Source organism: Suricata suricatta, chromosome 7 (genome assembly GCF_006229205.1).
Source record: "Suricata suricatta isolate VVHF042 chromosome 7, meerkat_22Aug2017_6uvM2_HiC, whole genome shotgun sequence".
NCBI lineage: Eukaryota > Metazoa > Chordata > Mammalia > Carnivora > Herpestidae > Suricata > Suricata suricatta.
Window position 1 is genome coordinate 72268005 of NC_043706.1, and position 15919 is coordinate 72283923.

The following is a 15919-nucleotide window of genomic DNA, read 5'->3' on the forward strand; positions in this document are numbered from 1 at the left end:
AGTGCGGTGGGGTGGAGAAGTAACACATTACCACCACCACCCCCCAAACAGTTTGTAACTCATCATGTGACTCTGCACTAATTTGTGTAACAAACTACTGGATTCAATATCCAGTATATAATATGTGTATTGCATGTACCTGTGTGTATTATGTATATTATGGCACATATATGGAGCAGTAGAATTAAACTGTCTATAGAAACCAGCTCTGGCATAATCTTGCTAGAATTAACATTCATTAAGGAACATTCTGCCTCAGCAGCTTATCAGTACTAGTCTTATTAGAATAAGAGTAAAACACCTGATTTTATACTGACCTATAGATTGTTCTTGGTTCTGCTCTAGTCTACCTTACCTCTCATGATAGATTTAAAGAGGTATATGGAAATGTGGACTGAGTGCATACATTTGTCTCAGTTCTCTCCTAAAGCGAGATTGTTCTCTCAGATGACCATAAAGGAATGCAAAAAGGCATACGTGCTCAAGGGCAGGGAGAAGGAGGGAATGGAGTACTAGTAACTGAGTCATCAGTTTGAAGAAAGCTGATACCTGAACCAGCAATGGGAGAAAACAACACTCAGAAACAAGCTGACTCATGCTGCGGAACCCTGAGAAACCTCAAGAATTAGAGGGGCCAGTTATCTTTGAAGATGAGAATGTGGGGTGATGCTGAAAATAGAAGAATTAATTGAAAGTCTGTCTTTGCAGCAGTTAGACTCCCCTTCCCCAGCACATGCACCAGGTAAACACCCCTCCCCAACCAGTGCTGAAGGCTGGAAAGGTTCACCATGGTAAGTTCTAGATCTGAGGACAACAGGCATTACTGAGGGGTGGGTGAGGCACTACACTGAAGTGACAGGGGGATTCAGTGTGCCTGTTACAAGGAAGCATCTTATACCCTAAAAACTTTAGCTAGACTATACATAATCAATTGCCATGTAAATTTCAAAACTTTTAATCTCTAAATGTCTATTTCAATATAATCTTCTTAGCTATCATTTATAAATGCAACTTCAGGCCCTTGTAGGATCCAGTCCTGCCTGGCTTTTGATAATCCTCTGCTCTGGGAACAGTATAAATTCATGACCATGGACACCAGCCCAAGAAAGGAAATCTGCTTTCAATAGGTCAATCACCTAGGTATTGTGCATTTTAATGAGTACTTCTAGTGCTCATTGATTCTTCATAACACAGTGGTTATAGAGCACATTCTCTGGCGCTGAGTTGCTTGGGTCTAAACTTTGGCATACATACTCAAGGGCAGGGAGAAGTTATCCGCTAAGGGATCTTAGACAAATTGCTCAATTTCCTGGTGCCTCAGTTTCTTGATCTAAAGTGAATTTTTTAAATGCTTCTGAATCTCTGATAGTGCTTAGGACTTACCTGGGGTTTTTATTTTAAAAATCACCCATCAAAATTACCTTGTGCTCCAAGACAGAATTTCAAGAACTTCCAGTCATGGGGTGAATATTTGTGCTGCCTCACAATTCATATGTTGAAATCCTAACCCTTGATACTTTTGGAAAGTGGGGCTTTAGAGAGGTGATCAGGTCATAAAGCCGAGCTCATGATGGGATTAGTGCCCTTAGAAAGGAGGCCCCAGGAGCTCTCCAGCTCTTTCCTCAATGTAAAGATACAGGAAGATGACAGTCTGTTACCCAGAAGGTGGTTCTCACCAATACCCAACCATGATGGCATTCTGATCGTGTACATCTGGCCTCAGAACTGTAGGAAATCACTGCTATTGTTTACAAGTCCCCAGTCTATGGCAGTTTATTATAGAAGCTTAAACTAAAACCCTTTGTTTACAAAGCCATAGATTGCTTTATTCTTTTCCATGCCCACAGATTTAAACATCAAATGGCATTGTGAATAATAGGATATTTGGATTCTTAAAAAATCAAAATGCTATGGCCTAACATGTCCATTAAAACAGGTGGAATGAATGATGGAACAAAAAAGTTATCCTTTGAAACCATTTTGAAACCATCATTATAGTTCTTGATTTAGGCAAGAATTATCAGTGGATTCCAAATAACTACTTATTAATTACAAAAGGAAAATAACATCACAACGGAGAAACCTGGCAGATACTACCTTACGGAAGGGATTAAATTTAATGTCACAACAAATAATGAGACAAAGTCATTTCATATACCACCTTTAGGATGCCTTGTAAGAGATAAAACATCACTGTTGAGATATTCCCCTCAAATTTGCATAATCTGAATTAATCATGAGGAATCATCAGAAGCACTCAATTTGTGGAGCATTTTACAAAATCACTGGTCAGTGTTCTTAAAAAAATGCTAAGGCCATGAAAAACAAAGCAAGGCTGAGGGACTGTCACAGATTAAAGAGGACCAGAGACATGCAAACCAAATTCAGTACGTGATTCTGAATTGGAGCCTAGGCCAGGAAAAGAAACACAGGTATAAAAGACATTATTGGGATAACTGGTGACGTTTGACTATTCAGTGGGGATTAGATAATAGCTATTGTATCATTATAGAATTTTCCGATTTTGTTAACTGTATTGTGATTTCAATCAAGAAACTGTCCTTGATTTTAGGATATGTACTAAAGTATTCAAGGCTAAAGGAGCATAATTGAGAAAAAATGTGTGTGTGTGTGTTTGTGTGTGTGTGTGTGTGTGTGTGTGTGTGTGTATGACTGAGAAAACAATAAATCAAGTGGGACAAAGTGTTTAACAATTAGTGAACCTGAATAAAGGGAATATAGGAGTCCGTAGAATTTTTTTTGTAAGTTTAAAATGATACAATATTAAAGGCTATTAAAAAATAAATATATTATGGCCAAAAGATTGCCTCCTGGATGTAATATTCTCTAGGTGGCATTCAATGATTAAGGATGATCTCAATAGACTAATTTATCCTGTCCTCTCACCTTTGCAAACTTAGAGAAAACCTGCTTTCAAACTGTACCCAGTGCCATAATCAAAGGCAAGATAACTCCAGACTCCCAGAGTCCAATGAACTTATAAGTATGAAGAAGGGAATCAACTGTTTTATGAATTATTCTTCTGATAAAATTTCTTGCAGGTGGTTTTAAGTTGTGCCTGTTGTAGAACAGTGTGGCACATTCTGTTAGTTGCCACCACAACATTTATCCTTTCTTGGTAACAACCCCGTTGGTTTTTAGGTATGAATAGAGTTGTTCACAATAAAAGCAGCATTTCTACAAGTCACCATAGTTTGCTTGTCTCAAATGACAATTCTCTGCTCTTCCCAAAGGAACTCATTTTTCTGGTAAAATCATTGACTTTTGTTTTCTGAAAGGTCACCAGGCTTAAGAAACACCATCTTAGATAATACCCTGCTTGTTAAATTTCATTGTAAACTTTCAAGAGACAGAACAAATAAATAGCTCTTTCTCTACAATGAAGATTTTAAGGATCACTGATTTAATGATAACAACTTATATTTACCTACTCAAGGAGCATTGCATTGTGAAACCACATCCCATTGCTGGGAAGAGTAGTTTGACATGCTTCCACTGAAATTTCAAGATAATTGCCTATTCAGATGACAAAAGAGTATGTTCAGTTAATATATTGAATGCTAGAAAACAGAACTAGTCACTGAATGAAGATACACTCAGTTACAAATAACTAAAACACCTTTTTAGGGGATAAAATTCAAATAAGAAAATTCAGATTCTTATACCAAAAGTCTGGATTTTGGATTATTTCCACAGGTAGTTATCAAAATGTTTATTTTTACATCCTTCCAACCTGCTAGTTTCAGGATCTTAGCTCATAAAAGCTTTCATGAGCCCCAAATCTTTATATCAGAAGTAAAACAAGATTGGGAGGTATAACGTGGAGGTCTGGTGTCTTTTCTCTTATGCTTTCCTTTTAGGCAGCAATAAAGACTTTCCCCACACTCACTCTGCCACCATAACACAGACTAATTTTTAAATATCATTGGTCAGAAAATAAAGAAATGAACATTTTTTTTAAAAAAGGGGGTAGCTGTGTGACTCTTGACTTTGCGTCTGACTCTTGACTTTGGCTCAGGTCATTATATCATGGTCCATGAGGTCGAGCTCTGCATAGGGTTCTGAACTGACAGCATGGAGCCTGTTTGGGATTCTCTCTCTTCCTCTCTCTCTGCCCCTTCCCTGTGCACACACTCTCTCTCTCAAAATAAATAAATAACCATTTAAATATCATTGGACAGGATTGGATCGCATGACTGCCTAAACTAATCCCTGGCAAGATCAATCATGATTCTCTTCTCGTGACTGAGGAAGAGGATAGTTTTCCCAAAAGCACTTGACTTCTTAATAACTGCACAAAATTGGGGTTCTTTTAGCAAGAATGAGGGTGGAGATGGGGAATAGCTATGAGAAAGGCAACGTATAGATTCTTGAACAATCCTGACAACTGAACTGTTTCATTGTAGCAAACAAGACTTGTGGGATAACAGATAAAATTGAGATAAGTTTTATGAAGATCATACTTGTCTGTTTTTCTTTTTTCAATTAACCCATCATTACTGAGAGCCTAACGAATGCCTAGCATTAAAGATGGACAAAATCTCACTTTCTAATATCTTCACTGATGGTTCATTTCTCACTTGTAACCTTCTATAAATCCCCTTATATATTTCATCAACAAAAAGTCAATTCTACTCAATTTCAAACTACTATTTTTTGGTTTCCCTACTTAAATTATCATGCAAATATTGCTGCTGCCATATTATAGTATGACACCTTTTTAAATATTTTTTTTTGAGAGAGAGTGCATGAGGGGAAGGAAAGGGGCAGCGGGGAGAGAGAGAGCCTGATGCCTAACTGACTGAACCACTCATGCCTTAGATAGATGACACCTTTCAAACCTAACACTTTTAGTTAAAATTTGGCTCCCTATTAAACTGGGAGTTTATTTAAGAAAAATAAATATTATTCTATAATCCAAATAATTCTCTAAGCAATTAATAAAACTCAGAAACAAATACAGAAAAATATTATTTAATATATCTTTCCTTCTCTGGTACAGCCCACACACCAGCTGTCTGGTCTCCCACTAATAGTATGAGCCAACCAGAGCAGGTAGATATCTTCTGCTATGATTTTGTATGGTCTGGATATAGCAGAAATAATTTATAGATCATTTAGGAAATCGTTCTGTCTCATTTTTCATTCAAGGCTCAGCCTAAATGTCATCTCTTCAGAGGCCTTCCCTGACCACCCTGCTTAAAAGAGGCTCCCCTGATTACTTTTTATTAAGTCCCTCATCAATTCTGTCTATAATAACATTGTTGCAACTCTGTGATCACCTCCTTCGTTTATTTGTCTACTTTCTGTTTTCCAACTAGAATACAACACTATGAGAACCGGAAATAAGACATGTTGGTCTTATTCAAACTGTATGCTCAATGCTTAATATAGTGTCTGGCACATAAGGGCTGGTCAATAAGTGTTTAGTTGAATTTAGTTTTCTTTTCTGAATCATCTCTCTATTTTGTGTTATATTCTAAGAACAAAATTCAAAACTAAATCTTGATGTTTATCATTATTTTGGCCATTGATATTTAATAATATAGATATTAAAATGTATAGTTAATGAACATTTGACCTAAAGTATCAGCTGTGGTAAAATATAGTTTTGTAATGAGACAATTCAGTCTTTATTGTCAGGTGAACACATTTTTTATATATCGTATTTTTATTTTATATAGTTTATGAGGAGGAGATATTAGCCTATTTGGGGCTAGCATGGAAGTTTAGAAATATCTAGAAGTGAAGCCATCAAGAGCTCTGAATAATTTACCTGTCAAAGCTAAACTTCTGCAAATTCTCTGTATCTTCAGTATCCTTTGAATTGGGACCATGTCTCATAAACTCTCCTTGTGACTTTCATAATATACATCCAACTATAATGTAAAGCATATTGTTTTTAGGCCATTACATACTATACTTCATTGTTGTTATTAACCAAGTAACAAAAATGCTGGAGGGGCAGAGTGAAATCTGGCTGTGTTCTGTGAAGATATTCCCATGTATGAGTGTGATTAGCACAGACTTGTTAAATCTCTCTCTGAGCCATCTGTGAGCACCTTCTTGGTTTAAAACAACACACAGCAACTCCACTTGGTTCCAAGTCAGTTTTACCACAACTGTTATCTGTATCTTAAACCTGGGAAGATCCTCAAATGTCTGAAGCTTAGAAATGCCACCTTTCACTAAGAACTGAATCCTCAAACTGGAAAAAGACTTCTATGTAATCAACCATCTCAATTAAGATTTCATTGGCATCAAGTGTTGATCATAGAAGTTTCAATCCAATTGTAAGAGGAATAAAAAGAGTATTTTAGCTTATTAATAAGTTTAGAGTCCATTTGTGTGTTTAACCTTCTAATAATGCAAAATAAAGATCCTAGTCACTTGAAAACACTTGCTTGCACTTTAGTTCAATCTCAAGTTGAAGTGATACAAACGTTCTTTTTATAATGGCCTCAGTATGAGGGGATGGGTTCTGGCAAATTAGCAATAGTGGAGACTATTGACAGATGACAGATAGTTTGTCAATTGCATTCAATAGTTTGGAGCCTGAAGTCCTTACTGAAAATTCACTACAATCAGTTCTTTCTTTTTTTTCTTTCTTACTTTCCTTTTATAATGTTTATTTATTTTTAAGACAGAGAGAAAGAGAGAGCGAGCATGAGTGGGGGAGGGGCAAAGAAAGAGGCAGACACAAAATCTGAAGCAGGCTCCAGGCTTTGAGCTGTCAACACAGAGCAGGACATGGGCTTGAACCCACAAACTTCGAGATCATGACCTGAGCCAAAGTCGGACACTCAACTGACTGAGCCACCCAGGTGCCCCAGAGATGGATATTTTTAAAAACCCAATACAGAAACATTTCCAATAGGCTTGATTCTGAGTGTGGTGTTTCTTTTCTAAAGCTCAGACTGAGTATGGTTAGGAATCAATACTTTAATGTCATATTTAAAGTTTTTATATTGAGGGGCGCCTTGGTAGCTCAGTCAGTTATGCAACCTGCTCTGGCTCAGGTCACAATCTCACAGTTGGCGAGTTCGAGCCCATGTCAGGCTCTGTGCTGACAGCTGGGAGCCTCCTGGAGTCTGCTTCAGATTCTGTCTCCCTCTCTCTCTGTCCCTCCCCTGCTTGTGTGCTGTCTCTCTCAAAAATAAACATTAAAAAATTAAAAATAAAAAAATAGAAATAAATAAAATTTTTATATTAAGCTATATTTTGCACACCATAAAATTCATACATTTTAACTGTACAAGTTAATGACATTTAGTAAATTACAGAGTTGGGCAGCTCTGATTGTGATCCAATTTTAATTTTTTTTAATGTTTTATCTATTTTTGGTATAGAGAGAGACAGAGCATGACAGGGGGAGGGGCAGAGACACACACACACACACACACACACACACGCAGAATCAAAAGCAGGCTCCAGGCTCTGAGCTGTCAGCACAGAGCCTGATGCGGGGTTCAAGCCCACGGATGTGAGATCATGACCTGAGCTGAAGTTGGAGGCTTAACCGACTGAGCCACCCAGGTGCCCGACTGTGACCCAATTTTAGAACATTTCTATCACTCCAAAAAGATCCCTTACATATTATGTATAGGGATTTGTACTGGATTTTTCACAATCTTTTTGTCTTATGAAAACATAATTGTATAACTAAAATAAAATGCCAAAGATAAATTAGTTAATGAATTTGACTCTGTTGTCATTTAGACACAAATTAATAATTATCCTAGAAATGAGCTCACTTTATATGTACAGTCTTTTAAAAAGGAGTCAACCTAATTAGGCATATATTATAATATTCCTTACATAATATTAATAAAACCATGGATAAAAAAGGATGTGTATAAACAGACTGGCCCTGCTTTCGTACAAGCAAAACTGGCATTACTCAGGAGGCACGTGGTGGCAATAGCAGAAGTGAGTCATCATATTTCCCTCATTCCTTCACACTTCTTTTTCTCACCTTCGTCTCTAAGCGCAGACTAAGTCATACCCTAGCTGAGGTCATCCGGTCCATTGGAAAGGGTGGGGCAACATCAGATCACATTAGAAATGGGAACCTAGTTCAAGCTCTAATTTTTCTTTCCATTTGCAATAATTTCCTGGATAATAGAGAAGTACATATCCATTATTCTTATGTGGTTTTGATCTTTTCCATTTGTCCTCCCTGAGGACCACTGCCTAGCACTCTTTCTCCAGGATAGGCTTCACTATTCTCATCTTATAGTCATATAAAACTCCAAAAATTAAAAAAAAGAAAAGCATGCTGGGGCCCCTGGGTGGCTTAGTTGGTTGAGACCAACTCTTGATTTTAGTCCAGGTCATAATCTCATAGTTTGTGAGTTTGAACCCCTTGTTTTGGGCTCTGCGCTGACAGTGTGGAGCCTGCTTGGGATTCTCTCTCTCTCCCTCTCTCTCAAAATAAATAGATAAACTTTAGAAAAAGTTTATAAAAACAAACAAAATGTTTTAGGTACACAGGCACCTTGCGTAAGGTAAATTTATAATATTTTCTTTTTAGTAAATTATGAAAGTTGGTAGCTTAGATGTCTGTTAGACTGTAAACTCCATGAAGGTAGAAAGTTTTGTCTGTTTTGTGCACTGACATATCCCAAGCTCCTAGAAGAGTGCCTGGCACATAGTAGGTGTTCAATAAATACTTGTTGAATGAATGAAGTTTTTAATATTTTTAATCCTAAAAGATTATGTAGACTAGGCTACCTCATTGGTATGTTATAAAAAAGCATATTGATATCTTATATAAAGTACATATTTTAGAAATGGATAAATTCCTAGAAATGTACAACCTACCAAGTGTAAAATGTGAAGAAACAGAAAATCTGAACAGGACAATTACTAGTAAGGAGATTGAATCAGTAATCAAAAACCTCCCAACAAATAAAAGTCCAGGAGCAGATGGCTTTACTGATGCAGTCTACCAAACATCCAAAGAAGAATAAATACTATTCTTTCTCAAACTCTTAAAAAATATAAGAGGAAGGAACACTTCCAACCTCATTTTATGAGGACAGTATTATCCTGATACCTAAATCAGACAAGGATACTATAAGAAGAGAAAATTACAAGCCAGTGTTTCTAATAAACATAGAGGCAATAATCCTCAAAAGAATATTAACAAACTGAATTCAACAATACATTAAAAGGATTATACACCATAATCAAGAGAGATTTATTCCAGGGATGTAAGAAAGGCTCCATATGTATAATTCAATCAACAAGATACACAACATTAACAAAACAAAGGAAAAAATCATATAATTTCAATAGATTCAGAAAAAGTATTTGACAAAACTCAACATCCATTTATGATAAAAAAAAAAACTCTCAACAAAGTGAGTATATAGGGAACATACCTCACCATAATAAAGGCCATATATGACAAGCCCATATCTAACATCATTCTCAATGGTTTAAAGCTGAAAGCTTTTCCTCTAAAATCAAGAACAACACAAGGATAACCACTCTCACTGCCTTTATTCAACACAGAATTGGAAGTCCTAGCCAGATTAATTATGCAAGAAAAATAAATAAAAGATATCCAAAACACAAAGGAAGAAATAAAACTGTGTCCATTTGAAAATGACATGATATATAGAAAATCCTAAGAATCCACCAAAAAATGTTAGCTAATAACTGAATTCAGTAAAGTAGCAGGATACAACATTAATACATAAAAATCAGTTTGGTTTCTGTAAGCTAATAACAGGTTATCAGAAAGAGAAATTAAGAAAACATTCCCACTTACAATTGTATTAAAAAGATTAAATTCCTAGAAATAAATTTAACCAAGGAGGTGAAAAATCTATACTTCAAAACCTTTAAGACACTGATGAAAGAAATAAGAAAAGACACAAATAAATAGGAAGATATTCCATGTTCATGGATTATAAGAATTAATATTGTTAAAATTCTTATGAAATTCAAAGCAATCTACAGATTCGGTGCAATCCTTTTCAAAATTTCAATGACATTTTTCACAGAAATGAAACAACCCTAAAAGTTATATGGAACCACAAAAGACCCTGAATAGCAAAAGTAATCTTGAGAAAGAGGAACAAAGTTGGAGGCATCATGCTTCCTGATTTTAAACCATATTACAAAGCTATACTCATCAATACAATATTGTCATAAACACAGGCATCACGTAGATAAATAAAACAGAATAGATATCCCAGAAATAAACCTATGCACATATAATCAACTAATTTATGACAAAGGAGGTAAAAATATACAATGGGGAAAGAACAGTCACTTTCATAAATGATGTTGGGAAAACTGGACAGACACATACAAAAGAATGAAACTGGATTAATATTCTGCACCATACATAAAAATCAACCCAAAATGGATTAAGGACTTGAAAATAAGATATGAAACCATAAAACCATAGAAAGAAGGCATAGGCTATAAAATCCTTGAGATACTCTTTGCAATGAGTTTTTTTGATCAGACACTTAAAGGCAACAAAAGCAAAATTAACAAGTGGGACTACATCAAACCCAAATGCTTCTGAGTAGCAATGGAAACCATCAACAAAATGAAAAGGAAACCTACTGAATTAGAGAAAATATTTGCACATCATGCACTTGATAAGGGGCTAATACCCAAAATATACAAAGAACTCTTACAACTCAATAGCAAAAAAGCAAAAAAGCCAATTAAAAAATGGGCAGAAGATCTGAACAGACATTTTTCCAAAGATGTAGATATGGCCAGTAGGGAAGTGAAAAGATGCTCAACATCACTAATCAACAGGAAAATGCAAATCAAAACCACAATAAGATACCATCTCATACATGTTAGAATGGCTATTATCAAAAAGATAAGAGATAGCAAGTCTTGTGGAGAATGTGGAGAAAAGGAAACACTTACGCACTGTTGGTAGGAATGTAGATGGTGCAGCCACTATGAGAAACAATACAGAGGTTCTTCAAGAAATAAAAAATAGTGGGACACCTGGGTGGCTCAGTTGGGTTAAGCGTCTGACTCTTGACTTCAGCTCAGGTCACTATCTCACAGTTTGTAGGTTCAAGCCCTACATCAAACTCTGCACTGACACTGTGGAGTTGGCTTGGGACTCTTTCTCTCTGTTCCTCTCTCTGCCCCTCCCCTTCTCTCTCTCTCTCTCTCTCTCTCTCTCTCTCTCTCTCTCAAAATAAATAAATAAACTTTAAAAAAGAAATAAAAAACAGAACTGTCATATAACCTGGTAATTGCATATCTGGGTATTTATCCAAAGGAAATGAAAACACTGACTAGAAAAAATACCCACATCCCCATTGCAGCACAATTGTCAAAGCCGAAACATGGAAACAATCTAAGTGTCCATCAGTAGATGAATGGATAAAGTAAATTTAATACATATATTACATTAAAATGTATATATTATAGATATACATTATAAAAATATATATATTACATAAAAAAGAAGGAAATTCTGATATTGGGATGACATAGGTGGTCATTGAGAGCATTATGCCAAATAAAATAAGTCAGAGAAATACAAATAACATTTGATCTCACTTATATGTGGACTCTTTAAACAAACAACCTGCACTCATGTATACAGAGAAGAGATTGGTGATTGCCAGAGGTGGGTGTGGGGAGGTGGGTGTGCATGAAATGAATGAAGGTGGTCAAATGGTACAAACTTCCAGTTATAAAATAAATAAGTCCTGGAGATATAATGGACAGCCTGGCGACTACAGTTAATAATGATCTTCAGTATATTTGAAAGTTGCTAATAGAGTAGACCTTAAAAGTCCTCATCACAAGAAAAAGAACTGTAACTATGTGTGGTGATAGATGTTAACTAGACTTCTTGTAATCATTATTTCATAATGTATACACATATTGAATTATTATGTTGCACACTTGAAACTAACATATATGAATTTTATCTCAATAAAAACACATATTTTAAATGTACCAGTGAGACTCATATAGAATTCTAAAATGAATTTTAAAGGTAACATGAATAAGTTACATTGGCCTTGGCCACACTGGAAACAAGCTTCAACATCTGTTTAAGTAAGTGGAATAAGTTAAATAAATATATAAGTGGAAGACTTGGGATAATCTTTCTCAGTTTACCTAAATTTGGTCAAGTATAGATTTTACCATATTTTTGTTAATTGGTTCTCCCTTTTTTCTTTCTGGTAATGCATTTTTTTCACAATTTTAAGATGATTGGTATTGTCGTACATTCATTTCTCATCATCACATTACCCCCTCCTTCGCCCCAGATTAGTCACCTTGATTAAACTTGTTTCTTGAGTAATCATTGGTGCATACATTCTACTACAAGACAATTCTCCCCATGGCTACTGGTCTCATTTCTTCTTTCCCCCTTGAGAATCCTGGGCCATTGTCCAGTCCCTTTTATCTAGAGGCCTCTCTTCTCCTGCCTCATCTCTTCATCTTACAAACATTTTCCTGCTTTTTTTTTTTTTGCTCCCTAAAAACAACTCCCTCTACTGACCCAGCATCCCTCTTATCTCTTTTTTTCATCTCAAAATGGTAGTCTCAACATACTGTTTTTATTTTTTCACCTCTGCAGCTCAACACACTGTAAGAGAGCTTTGATCTCCAGACACTCAGGATATTTTAAAGTCACTATAACCCCTTAATTGCCAGATTAAATTAACATGCATCCTTATCTTGTTTGACCCCATGGTGGCATTTAATGCCTTCGACCTTCCCTTCCTCGTTGGAATTCTTTGGTCCCATGTTTCTACCCCACATGCTCTACGAGTGCACCTTTTACTGTCTTCACCATTCCTTTTCAGGGAGGTTTTGTTTTGCTTTGTTCTGTTTTGCGACTCTTCACACTTCACAGTCAAATGTCACTCTCCAGAGCTCTGTCCTTGGTACTGTTCTCAAACTTACAAAATTCCCTGGGAAAACCAATCAGTCCCTACTGTTTTAAACTACTACTTCTTTTTTTTATGACTCACACATTTAAATCTTTAGTTCTAAACTCTCTACTGAACTTCAGACCTTATATTTCTGATTGTCCTTTGCACATCTTCTCCACCTACATGTTACTAAGTCTTTAAAAATCTGTTAATTTTATTTCCTTCCCCCCCTCTTACGGCAACTGGCACCATTCCAGAAGAAAAAGGTTCTATGAGCTGTACCCTTAAGTGAAGATGATGTGGAGCAGATCCTACCAACCAAAAATAGAATACAGCATGACTCCAAAATAAACATATGTTATTTTAAGTTTATGAAAGTTTGGAGTTATTTGGGTTTTTTTTTGTTTTTGTTTTTTAATTTTTTTATGTTCATTTATTTATTTTTGAGAGACAGAGGGAGACAGTGAGAACAGGGGAGGGCCAGAGAGAGAGGGAGATACAGAATCTGAAGCAGGCTCCAGACTCTGAGCTAGCTGTCAGCACAGAGCCTGATGCGGGGCTCGAACCCACGAATGTGAGATAATGACCTGAGCTGAAGCCGGATGCTTAACCGACCAAGCCACCCAGGCACCCCTGGAGTTATTTGTTATTGCTGCCTGACCTAACTGACGCAAGAGCCAAAAACCAAATTCATTATTTTTTCTCTGTGCACAGTTAACAGAATAAAACCACATAAAAAATATCTAATTTGCTCTTCCTCCTATATTTCTTGTTTTCTCTGTCTTTGTTTGAGCCATTGCCATTCACCCACTTAACCAGGTTGGAAACCTGGGGAGCATATGTAAACTCCAGTTTAATGTCCACCCATATTTTATGATTCAGATAGTAGCGTAGATTCTACTTCCTAAGTATCCTTCAAATATTTCCATCCTTACTATACATCTTCTCATTAGCTCTTGACTGAGCTATTGCAATGACTTTGTAAGTGATCTCCTTGTTCCCAGTATCAGCCTTCCCTGAATCTGTCTTCCATATGGCAGTCAGAAAGACTTTTATAAAATGTAAACTTTGACCATTCTACACTCCTGCTTAAAATATTTCACCAGTGCTTATAGAACAAAGTCAAAATGTTTTCTTATGGCGTTTTAGGTTCCTGTCAGCCCAACCCCTTCTAACTCCTCAGCCACATCTCTGCTCCACCAATCTTTACCCTCTAGATGTGCTGTTCCTTCTCCTCTGCCTCCTGCACCACACACAGAGACTATACTATTTCTTTACTGATCCTTCTAGAAATACCAATTTAGATTTCTTTTACTCTGAAAAGGCTTTCCTGGTTGTCCTGAATAGACTTGTCAGTTCCCTCCCTTGTACCACTTCTCTGGTTAAAATGTGCTTTTATTAGCTTTTATTAGCAAAGGTACTTTTCAAAAGCTTTGCTTATGTGGCTGTTGCAATGGTCACAGATCACAATGGTTACAACCCCCTTGAGGATAGGGGATGATATCTTACCATTGCATCTGGAAAGCACAGTACTTATTACAGACACCTTAAAAGATGTTTATAAACTAGGTGGTGAAACATTTCATCAGATAGCTTAGTACCTGTTAAGGGTTTAGATTCTTAAAAATAGCGTAAGGAGCACCTGGGTGGCTCAGTCTATTGAGCATCTGACTCTTGACTTCAGCTCAGATCTTGATCCTAAAGTCATGAGATCTAGTCCTGGATAGATCCCTGTGTTGAGTTCCAAATCAGGCTCTGCACTGAGCTTGGAGACTGCTTGGGATTCTCTCTCTCCCTCTGCCCCACTTCCCCACTCATGTGCTCTCTCTCTCTCTAAAATTAAAAAAATATATTTAAAAAATCACTTAAAATTTGTTGAGAGCTTCCCATGTGGGAGGCATTATATCAAGCATTCTACAAATTTTATTTTATTTAGCCAACAATAATTCTAGGGTATTGAGACATGCATTAGGTACCTACCCTTACTGATTTAATTATCTGAAACAAACAGTATCTCACTTTCTTAATAGGTAGATCATTATAGATCCTGAAGTATTAATTAGATTATATTCCTACACAGTAGCTGAATGAATAGCAGAGACACTATGGCTTAAATATAAACGTTTTATCTACAAATTTAAGAAGTTCATCTCTATTATTTAAAACATTTTGAAAAAAATGGCATTTATATATAATCTTTCTTTTGAAGCATAACACTTTTTACCAAGTTTAATGGCCTTTTGCAATGAATGAGGGTTAACTTACATAAGAGAAACAGGGGCACAGAGAGGCTGACAACTTACTTGTCCCATGATTTCTTTAAAGATTTCATTATCATTGTGCACAACCCTGCCTCCACAAACTAGTTTTCTAATTATCATTGAGAGACAACATGCCAACTAGTGATCCAAGTGTATACATGAAATTCTAGACTTATCTTCAGGGGACACTGATTAGATGTTGGGGAGAATCAAACAAAGATATGAGAATTTAATACCGAGATATATGCCGAAATCACATGACTCCAATTTCTGGCTCTGGTGGCTGGAACAGTCTTTTACACGTCACCTTTTGTGAATTTTTTTATTCTCTACAAATAATAGGCAGAACCTAATCTGTCAATACATTAACAAAAGTTTCCTTTCGCCAGGAGCCCATTCATTCACCCAGCTTTAATTCTGCCAGAAAGAGGAGTCAAGGCCATTCCTTTTCATTCAGTCCGCATCCCAGCCTTTAGAATACGGGGATGCAGAACTACTTGCATTCAGCACATTCTAAAAAGCCCAGAGTCAAGCAATTACCAGCCACTTGGCCTTCTTGCAGAAATACACAAAACGTGTAGAATTGCTTCATTTTATCCCCTCCTAGACTCTTCACTTGGAAATTGGCTGCTCGGGCGAATGTTGTTTTTCCCCCTGCAGCCAGGTGTCGAAAAGCGATTAACAGTTGTTGGACAAAACCCATTCCCGGGCCATTTGGGAGTTGCACGCGTTCGCACCCGAGGTTCG

The 15919-nt window shown here is 36.5% G+C and overlaps 1 protein-coding gene across 1 annotated transcript in view; it reads left to right on the top strand.

The window, feature by feature from the left end:
• The first annotated feature begins 1567 nt into the window (after positions 1–1567).
• RIPPLY2 (ripply transcriptional repressor 2) overlaps positions 1568–15919 on the top strand; it is an 18643-nt gene continuing 4291 nt past the window's right edge. The window contains exons 1-2 of the mRNA XM_029943192.1: positions 1568–1727; positions 15780–15914. Coding sequence (XP_029799052.1) covers positions 1568–1727; positions 15780–15914 — 295 coding nt within the window. The remainder of the gene's footprint in view (positions 1728–15779; positions 15915–15919) is intronic.